The sequence below is a fragment of the Corvus hawaiiensis genome, chromosome 6, assembly GCF_020740725.1.
Source record: "Corvus hawaiiensis isolate bCorHaw1 chromosome 6, bCorHaw1.pri.cur, whole genome shotgun sequence".
NCBI lineage: Eukaryota > Metazoa > Chordata > Aves > Passeriformes > Corvidae > Corvus > Corvus hawaiiensis.
The window spans coordinates 37,572,625-37,599,318 of NC_063218.1; the positions used below are offsets into that span (position 1 = coordinate 37,572,625).

General features: G+C 40.6%; 1 protein-coding gene across 2 annotated transcripts; it reads left to right on the forward strand.

Moving 5' to 3' along the window:
• Positions 1 to 1,494: 1,494 nt before the first annotated feature.
• VPS39 (VPS39 subunit of HOPS complex) lies at positions 1,495 to 26,589 on the forward strand. 2 transcript variants are annotated; one of them, XM_048307321.1, is made up of 26 exons: positions 1,495 to 1,703; positions 3,466 to 3,531; positions 4,296 to 4,322; positions 4,770 to 4,834; positions 5,590 to 5,632; positions 6,628 to 6,722; positions 7,937 to 8,035; positions 8,699 to 8,791; positions 10,300 to 10,483; positions 11,009 to 11,129; positions 11,489 to 11,609; positions 12,378 to 12,507; positions 13,689 to 13,831; positions 15,218 to 15,361; positions 15,928 to 16,069; positions 16,333 to 16,419; positions 18,390 to 18,463; positions 19,052 to 19,150; positions 19,405 to 19,522; positions 20,004 to 20,132; positions 20,605 to 20,707; positions 21,642 to 21,687; positions 22,076 to 22,225; positions 22,382 to 22,516; positions 23,075 to 23,166; positions 24,428 to 26,589. In XM_048307321.1, the coding sequence occupies exons 1-26, from the start codon at positions 1,631 to 1,633 to the stop codon at positions 24,501 to 24,503; spliced, it is 2,655 nt and encodes an 884-aa protein (XP_048163278.1). In that variant the 5' UTR covers positions 1,495 to 1,630; the 3' UTR covers positions 24,504 to 26,589. The 2 variants fall into 2 exon arrangements, with proteins under 2 accessions (XP_048163278.1, XP_048163279.1); XM_048307322.1 differs by lacking the exon at positions 4,296 to 4,322.
• The last annotated feature ends 105 nt before the right edge of the window (positions 26,590 to 26,694 follow it).

The window sequence follows — 26,694 nt, forward strand, 5'->3', positions numbered from 1 at the left end:
GAGTGAGTCAGGATCATAAGACCTAGGGAAGGTTATGTTTATCTCGTTCTGCAGATGTAGGGGTGCCTGAGTTTGTGGGCTTTATTTATCCTCGTGTTTACTTTATATGGCATTTTATGTTGTATGCTACTGCTTAAGATCTGAAGAGGGTAATGCTTCACAAATCATTTGCTCTCTGGACTACAACCGTATGAAGTCATTATTACCCAGTGTTACTGAAACTTTTATTTCACTAAATCAGTGTCATGTTCCTTTTCCTTATGTAGGGATCCTAGGTCGAAGAGACCAGCTACCTGCTTGAACTATAACACCTCTGGCAATTTGCAGTTTTGCTATCTGTGAAGGGGGATGTGACTTAGCACAGTTTTGTGCTTCAGCACAAAATGTTCATTCCTGAGCAGGAAAGAAGTTGGATACAAGAATGCCATGCTTGATCTCCCATTCCTGTGCTTTGATCTTCCAGCACAGAGCATCCTCAGTCCCTGTTGTCTAAAAGTGGTCTCTGTTGGCAAAGATGCTTGGAGAATTTAGCGTGTGCTTTTCGAGTTCGGTCTAGTTAGTTTAGTTTCTAGGTCAACGATGGTGAATGTTGCACTTCTCCATGACAAACATAATTGCAACTGAGGCCGATTCTGAAAGGGACAAACTAACAAGTAAAGATTTTCTCCTGGAGTCTGAACTTCACTGGCCAAGTTTATAGGATAAATTAATTGCAGTAAAACTTACGACCTCAAAAAATAGACATTTGCTTGCAAGATACGCCTTGCTGTTCTCATCTGGTGGCCGTAGGTTATGCAGGTCAATTTTTGCCGTTGTATCGCGGGTGACTTCCCTACCTTCTCTGGTTTCTGGTAGCCAATGGCAACCGGACACCTCCTGTAGTGACGTTGTGGGAAGACGAGTGTTTCCTACAGGTTGTCCCTGGCTTCTTACAAGTGTCCCCTTTTCGGGCTCTGTGAAGATGCACAAGGGTTATGTCAGGGTCCCCTCGGTGCCGTGCCGACCCGCGTTTCCCGTTCGCGCCCGAGCCGCTGGGGCGGGCTGTTTGATGTCGCCGGAGAGCCCGGTTTGTCGGGCTGGGACTGGGCCCCCTTCCTGCCGGAACGCCTACGGACAGTGCCAGGCCCCTCGCGGGGTTCGCGGGGCGCCAGAGGGACAATCGGGGCGGGCTCAGCGCGGCGGCGGGGCGGGGCGGTGCCGGGACAATGGGGCGGGCTCAGCGCGGAGGCGGGGCTTGGTGTCGGGACAATGGGGCGGGCTCAGCGCGGCGGCGGGGCGGGGCTTGGTGTCGGGACAATGGGGCGGGCTCAGCGCGGCGGCGGGGCGGGGCGGTGCCGGGACAATGGGGCGGGCTCAGGGCGGAGGCGGGGCGGGGCGGTGCCGGGACAATGGGGCGGGCTCAGGGCGGAGGCGGGGCGGGGCGGTGCCGGGACAATGGGGCGGGCTCAGCGCGGCGGGCGGGGCCGTGGTGCGGAAGCGGCGCCGGGCGGGCGCGGGCGCTGCCGGAAGGGGCGGGAGCCGGGGACGCTTTCGTCGGGATCGTTCCCGTCGGGGCAGTTCCCCGGCCCCGTCGGTGCCGCCTCTCCCTGGGCCGGGCGCTGCGGCAGCCGGGGCCGGAGGAGCCGCCGCCATGCACGACGCCTTCGAGCATGTGCCGATCCTGGAGAAGCTGCCGCTACAGATCGACTGCCTGGCGGCCTGGGGTGAGCCGGAGGGGCCGCGCCGCAGCCCGAGCCGCTCCGCTCTCCCGTCCCGGGCGGCGTTCTTGCGGCTGCCCCGCCCCGCCCTGCCCTGCCCTGCCCTGCGGCGGGCTGTGGGTGCCAGCGCCGCCCGGCCCCGGCCAGCGGCACCCGGAGCGGCCGCGGCCCTGCCGCCTCTCTGGGTCGGGCCGGCCGTGCCGGGCCGCGGGAGCCTTTTCCCGTGCCCCGGGTCCCGGCGGTGCCGGGGGCTGCCGGGCCGAGCTCCGCTCCCGGGGGTGCCGGCGGTCGCGGGCCGCCCTGCCCTGCCTGCCCTGCCCGCCCGGCTGTGAGGAGGCTGCCAGGGCTTCCGGGGCTGTAACCCTGGGCCGGCTACTTTCTTGCTAAAAAGCATTCCCTGTGTTTTGACTTAAATTTATTTTGGAGGGCTGGTGGTGTCTTGAAGTCTTAGATTTCGGATATGTTTGCACGTGTTAGTGATATGAAATTGAGAGTTATATTTTTGGGCGTACTTGAGAGTCAAGATTTTGGTCAGGTGACTGCACCAGCTGTCCTAATGATTAGGCTTGATAAGGCTTTTCAAAGCCCTGAGCAGGTACCATCAGATGTACTACCGTCGTGCAAAATCGGCAATTAAAAAAGCTCCACACATGATAGTATTGCGGCCCTGATTAATTGTTTTAAGAAACTGTTTTAAGAATTATATCCTGGATTATAATGCCCCAGTTATACATGGATTGTTTATGACAGAGTTATGTACTGGAGAGGATGTGAAGATAGTTTATTCCTGCATTGCAGCTTTTATCTTTTTCTCTCTTTGAAAGCATTTATTTTGCTGAACTAGGAAAAAAAGCCTAAACATATAGACTTACAGCAGTATGGTTTTGTAAAAGACGTGCAACTCTATCTCTACAATGTTTTTTTCTACCAACTAGTAGAAGAAAGGTTTTGCAGGAAACAAGATTTTACTAAAATGCAAATTGCTTTGGTGATGAGGGAGTACTGGATGTAGAAAGAAATATTCTTGTATGCTGCTTTCCTATATGATATTCAGTGAGGAAGAAATTCAGTTATATTTCGTGACACTTTAAAAATTCTATGCTTTTTGTATGGTGTAAATGCTGTAAAGAGGAAGAGTCTGAAACTGCCATGGGGTTTGTATATAAAGGCCCTCTTTTGTAAATCTTGAATGATTCTTGGTTGTCCAAGCAATCCAAATGTCACCTAAGCAAAGCTGACACTGTCCTTCCAAACATAGCTGACTGTTTCAGAGAGACACTGTAAAAACCTGACTGTTAAAAAAACTAACAATCTAACCCACATAAACTCCTTTTTTTCTTTCTGACAGTACTTCCCGTTATGTAGCAATGTTCCTCTCTGAGAGATAATAATGTCTGAAGAATAGTTTATTGCCTCTTTCGATTGCACGGAAGATGCAATGGTTTGCTTCTTTACCTTTGTATAAACTAGTGGAATGTGATGGCCAGGCTGTTTATTCTGTTTTACTGCCTGATCTTTGCCTAGCCTCTCCTGAGAGTTAAAGCTACTTCTGTGCACTTCCACTGGAGAGATGATAGGAGAACTGTGTAGTCATTACAGAAAGTCCTTCTTGGTGTTTGAAGCAAGTTTCCAAGTGTTCTGATAAATGTAACACAGCCACATCATAGGCACTGTGAAGAAAATTAACTCTAGCCCAGCCAAAACCAGCACAGCTGTGAAGGGTAGCATTTGTGGAACTAATTAGCCTCTTTTTCTCCTGTCTTTGTAGAGGAATGGCTCCTTGTTGGTACCAAACAAGGGCATCTTCTGCTTTACAGGATCAAGAAAGACGTAGGTAAGTTGATTTTAAAAACGGCACAAAAAAGTTGATTATCTTATTTTTATTTTCTGCACTTTTGGAGGCTGTAGTCATTTTAACACAAGTGTGATTATTTGCTGATTTTTTCCTATGTAGCATTTCCTGTATGTAAAATGTGTTTTATATCAGGTTTCTCTGTGTTTAAATTTATAGTAAGCTACTGTAATTTTTACGAATACAGTGCAAAAATATGTGTAAAAGCAGTGCAGCGTGCCAATTGCCAGAGTTTTGATGTGTGTTATCTTTTAATGAAGGACTGGATTAGTGAAAGAGCAAATATATTCAGTGGGTCCATGAGCATCATAGATGGGGAAGAGGGATACCTGCCAACTAGTTCTGTCATGTATTTACTCTTTCCCTGCCTCTTTGACAGTCTTAAGTGCTCATAGTCTATTCTAGGAATGCCACAAATAGAACTATTCTATTTTTGGTTTAGTTACAATTGATTTTCACTAAAGAGGTTGTATTTCACATTACCAGCTATTATGTAGAAACTGATGTTATTGAACGCAGGAATATTGTGTAGCTTGGCACAGGAAAGTAAACACCAAATGTAAGTTTCCAGGCTCATCAGCTCTTGGAAATATGTTCATTTGTAGCTACGTGGGTTCTAGAGGCTGGGTTCAGCTTGATTTTTCTGAAACTTGTAGGCTGTCTGTCCAATTGGAGCATGCTAGTCTTGAGTTGCTAGTGTTTTATCTCACATGGTAAATTTCTCTCCTTTTTTGCATCAATGCCAGGAGAGGTTATGTCATCAGAAAGTGTCTGTAAGTCTTTCTCCCTAAAACTCCTTTTAAACCCATGTGGTGTAGTGTTTATTCCTCTTCTACTTTGCAGTGATGTGCATCCTAGCAATTTAAGTTACTGATATTTGATTAGTGTGGATAAAGTCTTTATGGGTATCTTTGTATCTCGGGGTTTCAAATTACTTAAATATAATGCTTGAAATGTAAAACTTGGGCAAGGCAGAAATGTAACTATTGTTGAGGCCCTCAGCTGGGTACAAGAAATGTAATTTACATTTTCACCTTTGTAGAAGGCCCTCTGATGCATTTAGGTATGATGTAAAAGTTAGCCCAGATATGTTAAAGTGTCATTTTTCCAGTGTTAAGTGGCCAAGTTTGCTTTCATAATTATTTGTAATTTACTTGGTGTAAGATATACACAGTCATGAGCAACTTCAGTTTACATACTCTCTTCAATTTTTCTGATAGGTTGCAATAGGTTTGAAGTGACATTAGAGAAATCCAATAAGAACTTCTCAAAGAAGATTCAACAGGTAGGAAATACCATCTTCTTGGTGTGGGGACAGTTTTCAGCCAATAAATGAAATATCAAATGTACATCTGCAATCTCTGCTATGCTTAACAGAGTTTCCCAAAGCTGTAGATTCTCCTGGGGTGTAACAGCCAGATGTTTTGCCCTCTCTTCCCATAATAGGAATAAGCTTGGTTTGATTGCTAAATCAGAAACCAAAGAATTGGAACATCCAGGTTTATTTTTGGCTTTTGTTAGCGATAAGTCTTCAGTTGTTCTGACTGAGAATATTTGTAAAAATGATGGTAATACACCAACAGGCTGCAATGTATTATTTGACTCTCAGATGAAATCCTATAGGAATGTGAATGTAATTCCACTTACTTGAAATATAGAAATAAAGTAACTGCCAGTTCTGCTGCTATTTTTTTTTGAGAACTTGCACTCAATGATTATATTGATTCGTGAGAAAACACCTTAAAGATTATGCATCCTCTTTCAGGATGCAACACTCTATGTATCCTTTAGAAGTACTTTTGTACTTGTAACACACCAAATGTTACAGCTTTTTCTACTAGCCTAGGTTGCTAGTGCTGTGTGCCAGCTTGTGAAAGGCGAGTGTAACTGAAAAGAGTTGCAATAGGTGAAGGAAGGTTGTGCATGGAAAACTGCCTTGCTGTTCTCATTATTTTGAGATTTTCTTAGACAATCTATAATCAAGTCTTGTTCAGAGTTTTAGTTTATGAATGGAGTCACTAACAACATTCTCCCTTTCAGATCCATGTTGTTTCTCAATTTAAAATTTTGGTCAGTCTATTAGGTAAGTGAAGTGTTTTAATATTTAACAAGCTCTTCTTCATGCAGTTACCTGTCTGAATGTGGCACCCTTTCCACACACCTGCATAATAGTCTGGTTGTTGAGAAGTCGTCGTGTAGAACTTAGCTTTGCATTTTGCAGAGGAAGCATTAAGTAGCATAGATAGAGAAGCAGCTTGGCTTGTTGTAAGCCAGCTTGGAGAAGAAAGCCTTAATGCTGATTTGTGACTAGGAATGAAGAAGTACATGCATGCTCTAGAGTGTCTGTGTAAAATACAGGTTGTATTGACATCTGTATGTACACAAATATGCATGCATGTGTGTGCACTGTATGATAGGAACTAAAACTTCTGACCAAATTTGCTTGGTGTATCAAACATACTGTTGATGTCTTACACCAAATTCACTTTATATGCAGATGTGATCTTTTACTGTCTTGTGGGAGACTTAAGTTTGCTTGGCTCTGGTTATCATTTCTTAACTTACTATCTTCTAATATCTTTTTTTGCTTATGTTACTACTCCCTTCTTTATCATCTCCAAGTCCTGGCTTTTCCAGCTCCAGCATGTGTAGATTTCTGCTGCTTGCTTCCTCATGCCTACAAAACCTTGACCACAGTACCCTACATCTTCAGCTGTTCACTTTCCACTAATTTCAGAAGCCAGTTCAAAATGGTCTTTGTTCATGCAATCTTCCATCTTGAACTTGCTCTGTTCTGTCCTGCTTGCTGTCCCTTCCACTCTGCCTTCCCCTGCTTGGTTAGCAGTACCTTCCTGTAGTTCTACCAATGCTGGTGTTAGTCATCTTTTCTCCATTTATTGTATTTGTATGTGCCCTAGCATTTTTCAACTTTTGGGAAAACACTTCTTTTCCTTTCTTGCAGCTCTTAGTTTCGCAAGTTCTTTTTATATAAACATAAAATACAGTAACTTATTTGAATTAGCAATGACTCTACATGTATTAAATATTAAATAATAATTGGAATTTTGTTTAAAACAGAAAATAACATTTACGTCCATGACCTGTTGACATTTCAACAAATCACCACAATTTCCAAGGCAAAAGGTGCATCTCTCTTCACTTGTGATCTCCAGGTAAGGGGAAGAATACAGCTGCACAGATGTCCTTACTGTTTGTAATAAGGATTCCTTTTTCATGTTGCTGTATAGATCAGGTTTGTTAATTTTGTGTTAGATGAAGGTTTTTTGGGTACTAATGCTTTTTAAAATTAGTACCTACTACATTTGCTTAAGGCAACAATTTTTAATTATTTTTCTTACACTGCTTGATAAGGTATTTTCTTGTGCCTGTTGTGATTGTAATTTTGATACAGAACTTTTGATACAAGACTTAAAGGCATTTTTGTCCCATACTAACTTTGGCTGTCTTCTGTTTTGAAAGGGCTGCTTAATATAAAAGCTGTTCCCTTTCCTTGCATTGCCAGTGTACTAGCTCATCGTGTTCCCTTCTGCAAGCAACTCTGTCACTGGCTGTTTTTATGTTTTTGTTTCTGTTTATTGGCCCAAGGAGTCCTAGAGCCGTTGTGATAGATTCAAGCCATAAAATGGTTCTGTAAGGTGTAACAGTTCTCTGCTCATATGCTCTGGTTTATTAAGTGACTCATTTCTATTTAAGTGAGTTTCTCAGCCTGCATAAAAGACACCTTTTTTGTAGTCAGAAGAGATGGTTTAGTGCTCTTCATAGTTTTTTATCTTTTTGCCCTGTTGGATCTTGGTGTTAAATAACTTTCTAGGAAGTACATAGGGTTTTCTAGACATAAAAAGTAATGTCTTTCCAAACACCTTTACATCTGGTCATTGCAAAGTGGCTTGTTGTTTGTGTGTCCAGGCACTTAGCTTTCCTAGTATTTCTTGTCAAGAGACTTCCAACAGGTTACAAGTTATTAACGGTTTTATCTGTTAGTATAACACATTCTTTGTGTTATTCCATCTCCTCACCTCTCCTATACTGCATAGAGTTCCAACTATTTATCCTAGTTTCAGGGTTGGACTGATAGCTCTCTACTTATCTTCTGTTTGTGTGTGTATGCCTTTGGTGCTCTTTTATTTTTTGGCTTTCCTTGATGTCACAATCCCTGTCAAAATTCATTTTTAAGTATCCTGCCACCTCTCCTGCCTCCTTCCTCCCCCTCCCATGCTTCCTTTTTAGGGAATGCCCTTCTGGCATGCATGAACAAAGCTGTTCTTCAGTGGACAGCTTTGCTTCTAGCAGAGGCTTCTTTTGGCCTTGTCTTATCTTACTTGCCTCTTTGTGAGTGCCTGTGAGTTAAGTCTGTCTGTTTTCACAGCAATCAGATACAGGGGAAGAGGTGCTGAGAATGTGTGTGGCAGTGCGCAAGAAGCTACAGCTTTATTTTTGGAAGGACAGAGAGTTCCATGAACTACAGGTGAGTTGTGTTCTTTCTGTAGCCAGGATGTCTCAGCAGGGAGGGGAGTTGCTCTTTGCTATGCAGTCCCTGTTACGTGGGCACTGGTGACTTTCAAAACATTGATGGTTGGTTCTGCAGAGATTTTAACAATGAAGCAGCAAATAAAAGTGAAAATACATATTTGAAATCACAGTTAATGGCATTAATACAGTTAAAATTAAAGTAATGGCCGTGCCCTGTATTTTAACATTCTGGTTGCAGTACTTTTTAAGTCAGTGAAATGTATAAGAATGAATACCTTACAAAACCATTATGGAAGTGGGTGCACTTCTACTCAAAATTTTTCAAGTATGTCATTAAGTCAGAAGATAGTTACTGACAAGTGTAGAGAGCTGCAGTTGTCAATGCTGGAATGGTAAAAAATAACAAAGTGAAATGGGTAGAGGCTTTTTCAGCTACAATGCTGTACTAGAAAATGACCGTCTGACACAGAGCACACCTCTTCACTGTGCATGAATCCAGCCTTTTAGCTCAGTACTGCCACTCTTTGAGCAGTAGGTGTTGGGCACAGGTGGTGGGGAATATGATGTTGACGAGAGAGCAGCCTGTTATGTTCTGTGTTGCCAGATTTGACTTTTTGGCTTTTTGTTCATAACAACCAGTTTAACCTGTTTTCCTCAGGGGGACTTCAGTGTACCTGATGTACCCAAGTCTATGGCCTGGTGTGAAAACTCCATCTGTGTAGGCTTCAAGAGGGACTATTACCTGATACGGGTAAGATGGGGCTATGTAATAGTGTTTTAAGAAGATTCGGATAGCAGTGGACACTATGGAGGCTGCTCCTGTGTTCAGGAATTTAGCTAACAGATTTATGAAAAACAGCAGCTGGTACTCCTGCTATTTGTGGTTTTGAAAGGGGCAGTCTAAGCCTGTCCTTTTAAACTGATATTTTGTCAGGAACTGATCCTCTGTTTGTTGCTGTTGAGACCAGTGTTTACAGCTCTTGCAGAAAAAAAGGAATTGGAGAAGATACATTTTGGTTTGGCAACAGTCTGTGTAAGCTCAGTTTGCATTTTATTTAATGTATTAAGATACCAGATTAGTTCTAAAAGGAAAAAGAGGAGACCAAGAATAACTCATCTGGCATACAGAGCAGCTTAACCATTCTTTAATTTTTCATTCTCTAGCTGACCTGTAATAGTTCATTTGAAAGTCTTTGAACTTACTGTTAATTTAATATTACAGTTTCCACTTAGACTTCATTTACAGTTATATTGTTTTTTGTGCCTTTACAATTGGCTTCTGCAGATATTATAGGAAAATAAGGTGAAGATGAGGTGCACCACACATGTACATGTACGTACATGAGTGGCAACACTGATCTGTAGTCAACAGGAAAACTGCACATAATTTTTACAGTCACTTGAAACTGATGCTGCTCACAAAAGAAGGGATGCCTTTCTGCAGTGCTCTCCTAAATGTTGATTCCTGCCATTCTAGTGATAGGAGTTGTGCAGCTGCCCAGGCAACCAGGGTGGAGACCAGCTGTTCAAGTGTTTACTGTGGGTTGGCTCTGGTGCTTGGCTGACCTGTCCTTGAATAGCTTCATTTCACTAAATAGGCAGGAAAAGTACACATGTTTTTATGATGGTGTTTTCAGGTGGCTAGCTGTTGATATGTTAAATGCTTGAGCTGTAATGCAAGGGAAGCAGTAGAAGGGAAGTGTAGCTGGAGTAGAAGAAGGATTCTCTGTTTGGTGGCATTGGGTTGCTACTATATCAGCTCATGAAGCAGCAATTTTTTGTGTGTTCAGTTCCCACTATAGCATGTGACCAGAAGAATGAGCAATTAGGACAGGGGAAAAAAGGCTGGGCAGGTTTCTAGGCTTATAGTTAGTTTTTTTATGTGGCAGTGCTCACTCATGCCAGAATAAAACAGTGTTAAAAGTTTTGGCCTAAATGAGGTGTTTGGACACTTCAGCTGATTTTGCTGCTGTGCTATTATGCATTTTATAAACTGGTATGAGTGATGTGCTCAGCTGCTACTGCAGTAGCAGGAGTACATTATCTCAGACACAAAAGTAATAATTTATTTCAGAATGATGTATAAGCAGGATAAATTAGGATATCCAGAAACTTTTATTGATTCTCTTTAAATTTGCACTTGTCCTGTTAGTGATTATCCTGGGCAAATCCCTCTAGGGGTTTTTGCTTTAGTATTACGCAGCTTTGAAATAAAAGGTTATTTTGCAAAACGTTTTTTTTTGTTCTTTATTATCCTAGGTGGATGGAAAAGGATCTATCAAAGAACTGTTTCCCACAGGGAAGCAGCTGGAACCATTGGTAGCTCCTGTAGCAGATGGAAAAGTTGCAGTTGGCCAAGATGATCTAACAGTTGTGCTTAATGAAGAAGGGGTCTGTACTCAGAAATGTGCCTTGAATTGGACAGATATTCCTATAGCCATGGGTGAGAAGTAGCAGTTTGGTTTTGGTTTTTTTAAACTTTGATTCTTTACTCGTTTGTATGTGATAAAATCATTATGTTCCCAGTATTTTGAAACCAGCTGGATTTGGAGTGTGACAGTTTCTACAGTATTCTAAGTTGTGCTCTTGGGAAGGTTTCATGTGTTTGTTTTTGCTTCTTAGCCTTCTTTCCTTGTGGTCTGTGGGCCTCTCTCCTTATAAAATAGGTGTATTCCATGTCTTTTATAAAGGGACAAGGTCTGAAATTGAAGATAGTGTGTTAAAACACTAGTTCTGGGCACCTGGGTGCCTCAGAATTTCCTTATGTTGAAGGAAGGCTTGAGCAAAAGGCTTGGTAGTAGTCTGTTAGCAAATTGCTGTCAGTGTCAGGCATTGAGTTTTGTTTTGAATATGAAAAAGGGACATGTTTCAAGGGGATGAAAAATTGAAGAGAAGCCTTAAGTCATGGCTTGTTTCAAGGAATGCCTGAGAACAATCAACCTAAATTTTTCCCTTGTTTCATGACTAGAACACCAGCCTCCCTACATCATTGCTGTCCTGCCAAGGTACGTGGAGATCCGCACTTTCGAACCCCGGCTGCTGGTGCAGAGCATCGAGCTGCAGAGGCCGCGCTTCATCACCTCTGGAGGGTATTGATCCAACTCATTGTCACTGCTGTCAGGCTGGCTGGCTGTATGTAGCACTCTGAAAAACTGACAGGAGAGCAGCTTTTCTAACTCTCACCTTAAGATGTACCATTGAAGCAGCCTGCTGGGCTTTTCATGGAGATTGGTGGAGGCCATACCTTGAGGAGTAAAGGATAGAGTTGAGTGTCTTTAAGAATTTGTGGCACTGGAGCTACAGTCTTCTTTCTGCTTTGCAATAATGCTCCAGTTGCTCTTAGATTGATCCATGTGTGTATTAACCAGGATTGGTTTTTTTAAGATAGGGTATTGCCTCTTTCTCAGCACTGAAACTTAATAATTGACATTTTTTGTCTTGTTTACAGCACAAACATTATATATGTGGCAAGTAATCACTTTGTTTGGAGGCTCATTCCAGTGTCCATAGCCACACAGATCCAGCAGCTTCTGCAGGACAAACAGTTTGAGTTGGCTTTGCAGTTGGCAGTAAGTACTCAAAAACTTGAGTTTGCATTGGATGCAATTGTGCAAAAGTACACAAAAGGATATTTGTCATCTGCTTGACTGTAGTGAGTCCACTAATCAGGCAGTCAGTGTAACCTCCCAGCTGTCCACTTAGCACAAACTGGTAAACTCTAGACTTTTTTAAGGGAGGTTTTAGTTTTGTGCTGCCATTATTCCATATTGATTTATTGTGGTTTAGATTTTGAGAAATCATCTTGTATATGAAAGATTATCTCAGCTGTTAAATCGGTTACCTTCTTTTAGATTTTGAAGTCAGTTGGACTTCAAAGTCTTCAGACTGCATGTAAACAGCTTGGAGTTCTGAGTTTTGTTTTGTCACATGACTTTTTTTTTGGTAATATTACTCCTGAAACAATAATCTGTTAGAGATGCTGATGCAGTATCTCTAATTATACTGCTCTTACTGTATTAGGATTTTTTGATTTCTGGAAACCCCCCTTAATTAATTGCATTTTGAATTGCTGACTTGGAAAAAAAATTTGAAAAGGCAAATGAGTGAAGAGCCATTTGCTGTGACAGAGCAGGTATATAGGTAAGCAAAGGTAGCTCTCAGACCCTCCAGGTTATCTCAGTGATACAATAAACACAGTCACCATCAGTGTTCACTTTGAGAGATTATCTTTTTTCTTCTTCTCTCCACAGGATAATGCTCCTGTTATTTCTCTGGGGTGTTTCTCTCTCATATGAGGCCCAAGAGTTTTTAATGTTTGTTAATTTGTACGTATGCAGGAAATGAAAGATGATTCAGATAGTGAGAAGCGACAACAAATTCACCACATAAAGAACCTCTTTGCCTTCAACCTTTTCTGCCAGAAGCGTTTTGATGAATCCATGCAAGTTTTTGCCAAGCTTGGTACAGGTAAATGCTTGGGTTGGCAGTTAGGAGGAATGAAATCAAACTCAGTGGCTATTTTATGGGTTTTTTTGTTTGCTTTCTGTTTTGTTTTAGTTTAAAACAGTGCTATCTTGTGCAGATCAGTCACCTGTGAACACCAAATAGCCTAGGCAGCTATTTATTTATTTTTTGGTGGAGCTGGTAATTCATTACTTAATAACTTAATGAATTACACAATTAAACACAATGAAATACGTAATTAACTGCACTTAGTAAATGAAATCAAATCAGGAGTTTGCCCTTTTTACAGAATGTATTTGTATTCTAGGGTATTTTAAAGCATATATAGCATGTGCACAGACCCTTTGAAGGTGAATGTTTCAGCAGCTGCTAAAAGCCTACTTGTAGCTTGGAATGAAAAGTAAGGAACATCTCTGGATTTGCAAAATCACTGGACTCAGATGCGGCCCCTTAAGCCTTGGGTTAGCCAAGATGCTGAAACCAGGAAACTTTTCTGTGCTTTTGGAAGTCACAGCAGTCTCTGGTGCTGTTCCTCTGAGTCGTACTAGGGCTATTGGAAGAATACTTGAGGACTGAACTGTGTTGTAGAACAGTGCTTAAGACTGAGATTCTTTTTACTGGTGACAGACATCTCATGTGCATTTAAACCTAGAACTTACTTTCATGACACTTATGATTTTTACTTAGGAAAACTACAGTGAAAGACAAGGACTAAGAACTCAAAATATTTTGAGCTTGAATTAGAGGATAGTAATTTTGAATTTGCTTAAACTCTTTGGAAACAGTTTGGCATTAGTTACAGATGGTACTATTTAGTTCTTTTTTCAAAAGCAGAGTAGATCTTCTCTTAAAACATTACTTGTTCCTAGAAATCCTGTCTTACTGTCAGAGTGGTTAATAGTAGGATTCTGCAAGAAGAGCAGTAAGATCGTAATAATGGCTTGTCCTCCAAGTGTGCCAAATGCACAGGTTGGAAGTTCCCATGCTTGGACTTGGAAACACATTTTTCTCTTGCTTCTTTTGCATTGTACAGCTTCTTTTCTGTAATGAGCAAATTTTGTTTAGGCTCTAGAAACTTGTGGATGCACCAGTAGACTACAGACTTCTCTGTTAGAAAGATAAGCTTGCTCTAAGTTTGCAAAATTAATATGAATGGTTACTAATACTAGTTATTTTTTGCGTAGATCCCACTCATGTGATGGGTCTGTATCCTGACCTCCTGCCCACAGATTACAGGAAACAGCTACAGTATCCCAACCCCCTGCCAGGGCTCTCTGGGGCAGAGCTGGAGAAGGCACATTTAGCTCTGATAGACTACCTAACTCAAGTGAGTGCTCCTCTACCTGGTTTTAGAGCAGGGTTATTCAGTTCTAGCATGCTTTGTTGGTTATCTTTTATTCCAACTGGTGAGGGGTCAGTAGCTCTCACCGAGGAAGAGGTGACCGGTCCGGGGAGATGGTCCCAAAAGGAATCGCCTTCCCGAGGCCCGGTGTCTTCCCTCAGCTGCTGGCAGGAGGGCCCGTGCAGAGACTGTCAGCTCTTTAGTGATTGTCAGCTCGTGGTTTCAGCTCAGCTCTGCAGGGCAGCCTCCAGGCCAGACCAGAGTGAGAGACGAGAGGCTCGTGTAGCTGGTTCCACACAAGGTAGCTTTATTATCCGTACTCCGGCGAAGGGGAGCTACGGGTGAGCATCTCCGTCTCGCAGGGGCAGAAGACCATCTTTTATAGGGATACAGGGGATGGGTCTCAGAGGGTAAAGGCCAATGGGTTACAAAGGATCTGCATAGGGTCTCCCAGAGGATTGTGGGTCTGTCTTTTCTCGAAGTGACCAAAGAAGTGGTTGTCTTTCCAGGGAGTCCTGCTGGCCGATTGTGCAATCTCCTTATCTCAGCAGACATCCCTCCAGGGCAGGGGCTGGGCATACCCCACAATCTTTGATGAGCAGGAAGCAGTACACCTACTCCAGCTCTGTCATGTTAGCCTTAATGGGTTGTCTTCATGGTTGGAAAATACGGCAGCAGCTCCTGAGTAAGCAGGGGAAGTGGAACACATGAGATACCCCGCAGATATGTGGAAAACATCACGTGTGACTGGACAAAATTTACTTATGGGTCAGATCTGAATACGAGTCCAGTATTTTATTCCTCTTATCCTTCTGAAGAGGACCTGAGCACTTCATTTTTTTGTTTTGTTCAGTGATTATTATGAAGGGCACTCTCTCCAGGAGATAGGTTGAGGGCATGCAGTAAAAGGTGGAACAGGAATTAATGGGTACTGTAACTTCCTGCCCTCTTTACTTTGTCATAACTGGAACCTGAATTGCTTGGTTGCCATCCTTACTAGATGTGTCTGAAGGAGGATAGATTTTATGCCTAGTAGTGCAAAATCTAAATTGTTATCCAAATGTTTTAAATGTTTCCTGACTTCTCTAAAGTGTCTGTTGAGGTTAACAGAATTTCCTTCTGACAATTTTCTCAAGAGACTGGACATTTTGCAAAACTATAAATATGCAAAACAAATGTATACACCTGCCTATGGTTGTAAAGTTTGTGTTGAATAGTTAGTAACAATAAAATTCTTTGGGAAACAATTGATTAAAACAAGTTATTAAACTGGCTTAATTTAGTCTTTGTAGTTGGTGGGTTATATGTACTGAGGTGAGATGTAGAAATCCATGGCCTTTTCCTGTTAAAATTTCATTTGATGTCCTGCAGAAAAGGAGTCAGCTAGTGAAGAAGCTAAATGATTCTGATCATCAGTCCAGTACCTCACCCCTCATGGAAGGAACACCCACAATCAAATCCAAAAAGAAGCTGCTACAAATCATTGATACCACTCTGTTAAAGTGTTACCTGCATGTGAGTTTCTCTGTGACCTAGAGGTTTTGCCACGTGAGCTCCATTGGAATTTCAGACTGAAACATTTAAGAAGGAGGATAAGGAGCTACTTCAGAAATTCTCACACAGCTGTCTGTCTTTGATCTAGAAATGAATTGTAAAATTTGAGTGTTAACTAGTTTGCTCACTGGTCAGGAAGCAGTTTCATGGAATGAGGCAGATGTGTCTGTTCCTGGTTGCTGCCTCTGTCAAAAGAAAGTGGCTGTGGTTGTGTATTTTGAAGTTCTAATGAATGCTTTTATTGCCTTATACTGTTAAATGCAAGAAAGTACGATCTTGGCTCTTACGATGTTTTTCAAAGCCTGACCTCTATTCTTATAGGGGAGTACCTTTGATATGTTGTTTTCTTTCTGTCCCCAAAATTATGGAAATTAACATGGACCTTAGATGTTAAACTGTCATTTCTTACTTTTTTTATACTGTGAGGCTTCCTTCCTCCCCTGTCCCCACTTCTAACTTGTACTTTGTACTATAGACTCAGAAGGTGCACTTCCAGTGAAGTTTAAGTGCTCCCTTTTTGCTTGCAGACAAATGTAGCACTGGTGGCCCCACTGCTACGTCTGGAGAACAATCACTGCCATATTGAGGAGAGTGAGCATGTGCTGAAGAAGGCACACAAATATAGTGAGCTGATAATACTGTATGAGAAAAAAGGTCTGCATGAGAAAGGTAAGTATGAGGTTGGGAGAGGAGGAGGAGGAGTGGAAGCATGTATTCTTTGTATTGTGTTTTGACTTGTCTTCAGTGAGCAGGCAGTATTCTGAAGAGAATGTTTAATTGCTATCTGGTGATTAAACCTCTTACAATTTGGTCTGTATGTTCAAAATAAACCTTGTTTTTTTCTTCAGTAGCATAACAGGAAAAATGCACTTTTTTGTGGTTCATGTTGGAACTAGCAGTTACAAAGGAATGAACTTCTTTTGTTTTGAAAGCATTACAGGTACTGGTGGATCAGTCAAAGAAAGCCAACTCGCCTTTGAAGGGTCACGAGAGGACAGTGCAATATCTGCAGCATTTGGGTGAGTGTGAGGAAGAGCAGTATTTTTGTGATCATTCTTGTTGGGCTTAGTGGTTATTCTACTGTTTGGCAGCTTTTTGGAGGCTATCAAGCTGAAAGGGTATCCTTGTTATCTTGTTTGATTTCTTTCATAATGCAACCTTCAAGTATTAGCTCAAGGGTTTCAAATTTTGTTGAAATGTAATTCTTTTAGAGAAACACATTCCTTATTTCTGATTAAAATATCTACTGGGAGAAAATGGGCCATAGTTATTTGAATTTTCTTCCAGTGATGATTTATCATTCCGAGTGAAGTAGAAACTCTTCTTTAGTTGACTGTTTTCTATCAATATTTGGGCATTTAATGAAATATTCTTAGGTGGTTCTCAAGTAACTACAAATTTCTCCAGGCTTGTAGCTATGGTCTTTTAAGTCATCAAGTTTGTATTACTGATGTGTATTTGATACTTGCCTTGTGTTAATGGAATAAGCACTTACTGTTTATTGCATTAAAGCAAATATTAATCATTGATTGTGTGATCAGCCATCAAATATATGCTTTATCAGTGTGCAGGAGAATTATGTATTTGATGGGGTGGTAGATAGTTTTCTGTGTTGCATTATTCTTTTATCTTTTAAAACAGTGTTATGCAGGACTTTTTCCTATTATAGCTCATATTTAAATGAAGGATTTGTTGCTGAGGCAGTTTAGAAATTCCCTGCCTGTGACTTCTGTGAAGCCCCATGCAGATAAATGTTATGTGCTGAGGGAGCCAGTTGTTCCGTTTTGTGGTGCAGTGTGATGTTGACCTTTTAGTAAAATGATCAGTAAGCTTTAGTAGTTATTTAATGACCTCTTCCTCTCCTCCTGACATTTTCACTGTTTTGAGTAGGTTTTAACTTCATGTTTGATTTGCTTGGGATTTCAACAAAGGCAGCTTGATCAGTGCTTTGGCAGGGAGCTATTCTAATTAATGTCACACTTCTTTATAAGGAGTTAAGACTCTCTGTTTTACATGAGAACTTTCTTCCATGATTGTCCTGTCCTTTTTTAAAATTTTCCCTGTGAGGCCAGCATGCCCTGTAAATTCAGAGAAGAGTTAATAGAGTTCTGCAAAATTTAGACCCACAAGTTTATTGCCATTTACCAAGTCACACTTTTGTTTCTGAAACTTTGAGATTGGCTCTTCTGGGGACTATTTCAATTGTTTTATTTCACAGTGCACATCATCTGCATTATTTATTTATTTAATACTGCTCATATGAAGATGCCGCTTTTTTAAAATATCGTGGGATGGAGAAGAGCAAACAATGCCTGCCTTTTTATAGGGTTGCTATAAGTTTCTGTTTCTTGTATAGTTGTTGCCTTGTTCAGGCAGTGAATGCCTCAGGGGTTCTGAGCAGGAGGGTGAGGGGAAAGTCATGTTTTCCTAACATGTTTTATTAGTATTTAGAACCAGATTGACCAAATAGTATTCTTTTTAAAGGGGCAAGTCCTACATTTTGCTAAAAGCTGAGAAGCTGTTACCTGTCATGTAGTTTCTATGCTAGCTACTTCAGTACTAGGATGGTTTCCTACTTGTTATAAAGTATTTGACCATTTGCTATAGAAGTCATTAAACTGACAGGCTGGAAATGGACTAATGAAAGTTACACAAGTGAAAAGTACAGTGCTTTCTCTACCCTAATAAAAACAAGCTGAAAGGGAAGACTTTTGGAATGTGGTTAAAGCAACCAATCTTGGTTTTGGGCTGAATTCTTTACATTTGATGACACTTACTATTTGAGTTATCTTTGTTTCTGTTTGAAATCATGTTTGTGAAGCAATGAAGTTGTGGCTTTAACTTGGAATCAGTGATTTGCTTGACTTGAGCAACAATTGGATTCTTCATGTAAATTAAGCTTTACTGGCTCTGAAAGCATCTGTTTGTGTTGTGAGTAGATAGATGTTTAGGATTTTAACAATGAGCACTGCTGCTTTTTGTATTCCAGGCACAGAGAACTTGCATTTGGTATTTTCCTACTCTGTCTGGGTGCTGAGAGATTTTCCTGAAGATGGACTGAAGGTAAGTGTGGTTGAAAGAGGCACCTTGTAACTGAGATTCTTAGTACAGTAAATGGAATTGGGATAACTCATTGTAAGAAGCTGATTAATGCTAAATCCAATTAAAGACATAATTTGTATTTTCTGTGTTCAGTGCTGTGCTAATGTTAGCAGTAGATAGAGCAGGTCAATCTTTCACTTTTTCTTATGCTCTTCCATTCTGGGAACACCTTATAATTGTAATAAATAGCTAGGAACCTTTGACACAACACTTCGTGTTACTGATGTCACACTTTTGCACAAGAACCTAATGGAGTATTTAAATGTTGATTTGCTTATAAAATTGACTCCCCGTATTTGGGAGGCGTTGGGCTCTGTAAGAGAAGAGTGTTCGCTAAGGCAGAAGTGGGGATGTTTGTTAATCTTTTCAGATGTGAAATAACTTCTCAGTGCCTGAGTAAGCTGCTCAGTTGTTTTTTATACATCTTGTGCTTACTCTTTGGACACATGATGATATGCTGGGCTTCAGTGCCTCAGAGAAAATACACTGTGGCACTTGAAAAAAAAAAAAAGAAAATCACCATTCTCTGAATAAGATTTTGTTTAACAGATATTTACAGAAGACCTCCCTGAAGTGGAAGCTTTACCACGCGACAAAGTGCTCAGTTTCTTGGTAGAAAATTTTAAAAGCTTGGCTATTCCTTACCTGGTAAGAACTCAATCTCTACTAGTGCATTTTACATTCAGTACAAAATGTTACATGTAAGATTTTAGTTCTCCAGGAGTTGGAGCCTGATGCTGTCTCACGGAGTACTAGCTGTGCCATAAGTTGTGCAAAGAAAACATAATTAAAATACATGAAATCCTGAAGTCAAGCTTGGTAAAGGCAACCATGTTGCTTGCTTATAATGAATTACTTCCCAGAGAAAGTGTCTACAGCTGAGCCTTAACATGTATTTACAGGAACACATCATTCATGTCTGGGAAGAAACTGGTGCGGACTTTCACAACTGTCTGATCCAGCTGTACTGTGAGAAAGTGCAGGGCTTAATGAAGGAATATCTCAGTTCTTTCCCTGCAGGTATGTTTAGCCTTTTCTGGTGGGAGGATGAGGGGTAGGGGACAGCACAGGGGAGCCTTCATATTCCATATTTTTGTAAGCCTTCCCTGTTGACATCCAGCATAAGATACCTAAGTGATGGAGGAAAGTGGAAAACAGAAGCTGTGGGTTTGTAGGGCAGTCTAGTTCATTGCCGGTTCAGAGATCTTAAGGGATCAAGCAACGCTTTGTTCACAATTAAGTGGAATGACAGTTACTGCTCTCTGACTTCTGTATGTTAAGGGTAGGGAAGGGTTTTGAATAACTTGAGTATTGCTTTAACCAGCCACTTGATGTGTTTTTAGGAGCTGAAGTTAATTTGGCAGGTGCATGACAGTCCCAACCTGTGTAACAGTTCTCTCACCATTTAGTTCCTCTTCATAGTGATTTGTTCATCTTCTTCTGTGTATTAGTGTAGTGAAATGGTTGTAATAATTTGGCCTATGTTGTTTTTTTTATATAGATAGAGCTCCAGTGCCTGCTGGGGAGGAAGGAGGAGACTTGGGGGATTACCGGAAAAAGCTGCTTCTTTTTCTGGAGAAGTCTAGCTGGTATGAACCTAGTCGACTTATTAGTGACTTCCCCTTTGATGGTGAGTTCTGTTTCCATAGGTTAATTAAACCCTAGCTTATTGCATTGTACAGCAAAACTTCCTCACTTATCATAGAATCATGGTAACTAGAAATAAAGAAGATGACTGTAGCTGTAGTTGCAGGCCACTGGTGTGTATACTAACTCTGTGTTTGCTGGCACAGTTGGGTTTACCAGTTTCTGCAGGATTCCTGTAACTGTTCACCTAAGACCTTCTGGTATCTCCCAGCTATTTAGCCTAACTTTTTGATGAGTCTGAATTACTTAATAGATTTGAAGGTTGTTGTTTCTTAAGGTTACTTAAGAATTCATAAAAGGTTTCTGAGAAGACTGATGTGAAATACAGACTTACAGTCTCAGTGTGACTTAAACTGTAGCCTGAGCACAGATTAATAATTCCTTCTGTTAGTCTGGTCACTAATTTTGTCATTTCTCTGTGTAACTATTGATTTAATCCTTCATGCTATCACTAGGTCTCCTAGAAGAACGTGCTCTGCTCTTGGGTCGTATGGGGAAGCATGAGCAAGCTCTGTTTATTTATGTTCATATTTTGAAGGACACCAATATGGCTGAAAAGTAAGGACTTAAAAATTTTTTTTTTTGCAAGACTTAGTTTGCTTACTGCCATATGGATAGGATGTGTAGTGTATGGATAGGATATATGTGGAGCACAAACAACTAAGTCTTCGGGATCATCCGGGTTTTCACATTTTCTTGACTTCTAAGCTCATTTGGGTATCTGTTTGTTACAGATGATGCTGCTGTCCCTTGAGGTTTGCCTTTTCATGCTCTTCTGTTGTTGTGCTTTAGAGCAATATGACCATCATCAATGAGTTACTACTTTCCACCTGTCCTTAGTCTGTGAACTTGTGTGTTGTTTTGCTTCCTTTCTGTTTGGAGAGACGTTCACTAGTCCACATTAAAAAGAATCCTCTTTAGTAAAGATACAGCATTTTTCTACGTGTTATGTGCTAGGGAACCTCCTGAGTGAATCAGAAGTACTCAGGTAAAAACAGAATTACCCAACACTGGCAGGTATATCTGAACATTGGGGCCTGTTTGACATAGTTGTTTTTAAAGCTTTTTCAGCAAATGCTTGTTAGAGGGAATTCAGCCCTGGTGTGCAGTGTACACTAATGAACAGCTTCTCTTTGTGATTCAGATACACTAATTAGATATATCCACACATAGGTTTTTTAGTTGGAGAGATCTTTTCCCCCCCTTTTTCTTACACAGCTGAATTAAATTTGGCTTCTGCATTAAGGCTTTTTAAGTTGACTGGAAGTGGGATGCTTGCAGAAAACTTTGCTTCTCTCAGCATTGTAATGCAAAGTAAAGGGTGTAATCCTGCTGTGCAGTTTGATGAATTGATCTGAATCAGATGTGCTGTCACCAAACTTGGATGACTTCAGTAGTCAGAGCATTTAAATGTTAATTTCCATAAAATGATTCATTGGGTTCTATAACTGTTTCTGTATTTGACTTGATTCTTTTCTGTTGATTCTTCTAGCTACTGCCATAAACATTATGACAGAAACAAAGATGGCAACAAAGATGTAAGTAGCTTCTTGTTCAGTAAGGAAGTAGAAGGCTATTCATACTTTGTTCAAGACTTGAAAGTTCTTGCTCTGTATAGACTTTTCCAGGGTTTGTGTAGTGTATGGGAATTTACGTATAATCTCTTGGAATTTAGGGATTACTGGATGATTGCGGGGTGGAATTTAGGGATTACTGGATGATTGCGGGGTGTTTTTTGTTGAGAGTGTTACAGTGGATTTTGTTGAGAGTATCAGTGGATTTTAGCATATATCAAGAGGTGTTCAAATCAGCAGTTCAGAATTTTGGATGGCATGGGTACAACTTAGTACCATTGTTGGGTTCTACCAGCCCTGCCAGTTGTGGATACATGCAGTGGTTTCAGAGCTTTCCTTTCGTGTGCTGCAGGTCTATCTGTCCCTGCTCCGCATGTATCTCTCCCCACCCAGTGTTCATTGCCTGGGACCGATCAAGATGGAAGTGCTGGAGCCTCAAGCCAATCTGCAGGCTGCTCTGCAGGTTTTGGAACTGCACCACAGCAAACTGGATACCACTAAGGTAAGTCAGGCCTGTAAGTACTCAGTTTGTGCTGTTGGCAGGAGATTACAGAAGGTACTGGAGTAGGCAAGTCAATGGATTTGTCAAGCTAAGTGTGTCAATTTCTATTCTGTTTTGGTCTCTATTCCTTTTTAACTATTCCTAACTTTCTTCCAGGCTATAAACCTACTCCCAGCAAATACACAGATTAGTGAGATTCGCATCTTCTTAGAGAAAGTCCTTGAAGAAAATGCTCAGAAGAAAAGATTTAATCAAGTGCTCAAGAATCTTCTCCATGCAGAGTTTCTGAGGGTAAGCATCCACCACCTGTTATTTAATGGAATAGTGTTTTAAAATAGGATCAATATTTAAATTTACTGTTCCTTTTAGGGGATGGGTGTCCTCTAGATGGTGCTGTAATGCACCTGAAATTAAATGGGAACCATGCAGCTTGAACATCTTTTTTGCAGGAAATGGTGTGCACTTTCCTTTTAGTTTGGATGAGGTGTTTGTCTTTGCTCTCTGTGCTGTGGTGTGCAATGCAGAATCATCTCAGACAGCTTGGACTGGATTTCTTTCAAGTGAAGAGAACCAGAGGAAGCAGTTCAGTAGTTCACCTTAACACCCCTCAGTGGTTAGAATGCCTTAGTCTGTGGACTAAGGTGAAAGTAAAACCTTGCAATTCATACAGTGTGGGTATTGGGTGTTCAATACCATCTGCTCTACTCTACAGACCTGCTTCTTGTGTGCTGCACAACTTGGTAATGTAGATGTGGCCACTGACAGTTAAACATTGTGATGGTTTGCAGTTTCATCAGACCAAGGTGTGGCATTGCTTTTTGAGCAGCTTGGATTTTTATTCTTCTTTAGGTCCAGGAAGAGCGGATCTTACATCAGCAAGTAAAGTGCATTATTACAGAGGAGAAGGTGTGCACTGTTTGTAAAAAGAAGATAGGTAACAGGTGAGAGAGCTGGGTAAACTGAGTCAAATATTAATCTGGTACACTTGAACTAAGAATGTTGGAAAACAGAACGTATATACAGCCAGAGAGAACAGCAGTATGAGGAAGCCATTTGAAGCGTGTTTGAATTACAAATTATATTAATCAGTTGGATCGTTAGGGAGACCTCAAAGCTTTGGTCAGTGAATTTGCTGCAATAGTTTAATCCTCCTTTCAACAAAGGAGTATAAAATCCCTTCGGAAACTCCTAAGAGTTCTTACTTCACAACTCTAGAAGGCATAAAATTGCCTCTCATACTGAATTTTGAAAACTTCATAAGAGCACTGCCTTTCTAAGAACCTGCTTCTTAACTAGAATTGAGAAGGATGATACGAAGAATTTTAAGCTAAGGTACAGGTGTAGTTTCCTGTATCTGATGGCTTTATGGCTCCCTGACTGGTTTGTTTTGTAGCCTACATATGATAGGATGTTTAAAAGTAGAACTAATTTGCTTGATGATTTGGGTGCCAATGACCCTGACATGAGCTCAGTTGGTTGGAGCATTAACACCACGGTTGTGGGTTCAATCCCTGTACTGGCCATTTACTTAAGAGTTGGACTCTTATCCTTGTGGGTCCCTTCCAACTCAGAATATTCTGTGAATCTGAACTTTTCTTCTACCATTCCTAGTAGGTAGTTTTGGGTTAATATAGAGTGCAGATTTTATTTGCACTTGGTTTTTAGGTCTTTCAACTAGAGGGAAATGCTACATGACTTAGTCATTATTTTCTTCTTGATGTGAGCCCATCTGAGATATCAGTAGCATTAACAATGATAGGGAAAGGTTCTTTTCCCAAAACATTTTAATAAACATATTGCTATGCATATTAAATTTTTTGCTCTTAGCATGCAGCATGTAGCATCAGAATTGAAGCTTGCATATGCAATATTGTTTTGGCTGTCTAGAATTTTTCTAGTGCTGTTAAGTTCAACAAGATTTTGAAGGGCAAGCATGTCCCCCAGTCTTTAACTTGTTCCCAGTGACTTCCAAGTAAAGTGTGCCTACAGAAATGAAAATAGATTTTAAAAAACCCCAAGCAAACTTCTTACAAAATCCATAGAATTCTTTTGTCTGTTTCCTCTTAATATATTCAGGCTGTAGTTTTTAAAAGTGTCACTATCATGTGTGTCTCTTTGATTCTGCACAACTTGGATGCTCTTGTTCAAATATGGAAAACTGTTTGTCTTGACAGCTGATGTTTGTGTTTGTTCTCTTTACAGTGCATTTGCTCGATACCCTAATGCAATAGTTGTGCATTATTTCTGCTCCAAAGAAGTCAACACACTGGACACCTGACCTTGTCATGGTCAACAATCCCAACATTCACATGGAATTCAGTACTGATGACTAAAGAAGTTGATGTGTCTGAGATTTTTGAGGCTTGTTGCTAGGTTCTCTTACACTGGGTAGAAGTCACTTTTATCTGTGCACTGACCCATCAGTATTGATTTACTAGAAAATGACTTTAACCATGTTGTTACAGTGCTGGCAACTACACTGGACCTCTCAGTCCTCAGATGAAGAACAGAAACTGACTTTTGTAGTGAGTTTTGTAATACACTCCAGCCTTGCAAATGAACTGTTAGACAACTGTTGGACATTCAGCACAAATCAAGTTTTACAATAAAACATACTTTCTTAGGGTGGCAATGTTGTGATTTGGCCTTGTATGTAAATATTTTTTCAAAAAAAGAAAATTCCCTGAAAGTCTTTGCAGTTATATCAGCATTGCCTGGAGATCACCAGGTCTTTGTTGTAGAGGAGGCTTTTGTGTCTGTTTCTAGACATGGGAAGTGTAACTTTTGTCTCAGTGACAGAAATGTTTAATTGCTGGCCAAAGGACTCTCTATTGATATTCAGTGGTTTTGCCTGACCTTCTGATAAGTTGTTACACTGGAGATTGTCAGACAAATGGTAGATACCACTAAGAAGCTTTTTTTCTTTTTATTTTAGTTTGAGAGCTAGAAATTGAATTAACTTGTGTGTTGTTTGCACTGATTGTGTTCACTCTTTGCATGAGTGGAAGCTCAGACTATTTGAAGAAGTTCACATCTGTACTCACAGCAAAAAGCAAAGAACACCCTGTAAGGCAATTTCTGGAAGGAGTGAACTCTAGTTATTGCTTGAGCTTCTGAACTATGCTTGAGACTTTTGTATATAAATTCTTTAGTCTCTGGTTCACTTTCCAACACTGAAGTAAAATCCAGACTGTTTCAACATCTGTGTATTTTAAATGCTCTAGAACTGCATTCTGCTCAGGCTGGTACTGTTCTTAAATTACTCTTGGGCCAGAAGTCTTAACAGAAGAACTATATTGTATCATACTTGCTGTAGACTGTAGTATTTTTGTCTTAACTTATTTTTTCAGAAACATTAATCAGTAGCAGATTGGTATGAGGGACAAAATGTTTGTTGCAGAAAGAATCTGTGGAGTGGTAATGAAAAAGCAGCAGCAGCAAAGAACCCAACAGAGTGGCTGTTTGACTCCCAACATCCTGGTCTAGCAATACTTGTAAATCTGCCATTATTAAGTCCTATGGAGCATGACATGTAACTACCAGGTATCACATCTTAATGAACAGGCTGATGAATAAATCTTGTCTGCCTAAGATGTAGTTGAATCTCAGTTAACAACATAGGTTTATTTAAATCATGTGAGTGCTTTTTAGGAACAGATCTGCTGTAAGCTGACAAGAATCTAATTCACTTTCATTTGCCAGTGTTAATAGTTTCCCTTGCTAACTGTTTTTTCCTTTTTCATATGCATTTGTATTTATTGTTCATGCATTCTTCTGGATTTCTTGGTCCAGTATTTTGCTACTTCTGACTTGGATGTCTTGGGCAGTATTGCTACTGATGTCTTTCTGCAGAGGCTGGGTAGAGGGAATCTGTGGTGTTAATGTTTTTAAACCTGTATTTCTTCTATTTGAAGAAGAGAGCCTAAAAATACTTACACTAGATTTGCACATTCTGTATAGATCTTTATATACTAGTTCAGGTACGGAGGGAAGATGGTTTGGGAGAGTTGTGTTTACAGGTCAGAGAATGAAGAGAGGGTATTTAAAAAGACCCTGCATTCTTTGTATACAGATACAACAATACTACTCTGATTTTTACCTATCTTATGTTTAGTGCTGGTAGTATGGTTTTTATTTACCTTCATTATCTGTTACCAGGAGAGCTGTACTCACGTATGAGGATCTTTATTGTGCTCTTACTTACAAGACTAAAGTTGTGCCTCTGTTCATCTCCACTGCATACCTTTTACAGAGATGTGGCTTGTGCTGTACATTTTTGTTGTTTCATATAATGTGCTTTGGGTTTACTAACCATACAGCAGGTTTGTCTAAAGCAATAGGTTGTAATAAATATCGTGAACCAGTGTGTGTTTCAGTCATTGGGCAGTTAAGCTTCCCTGGGCTGATGTAGATTTTATTTTTATTTGTATGTTAGACTTCATCTTCTGGAAGACCCAATGCAGTATCTC

Excerpts from the sequence above, each read along its gene's own strand:
- VPS39 (XM_048307321.1), top strand. The coding sequence starts at position 1,631 with ATGCACGACGCCTTCGAGCATGTGCCGATCCTGGAGAAGCTGCCGCTA. Across the intron at positions 20,708-21,641 it reads GACACCAATATGGCTGAAAA|CTACTGCCATAAACATTATG; the intron begins GTAAGGACTTAA and ends TGATTCTTCTAG. Across the intron at positions 22,226-22,381 it reads GCAAACTGGATACCACTAAG|GCTATAAACCTACTCCCAGC; the intron begins GTAAGTCAGGCC and ends ACTTTCTTCCAG.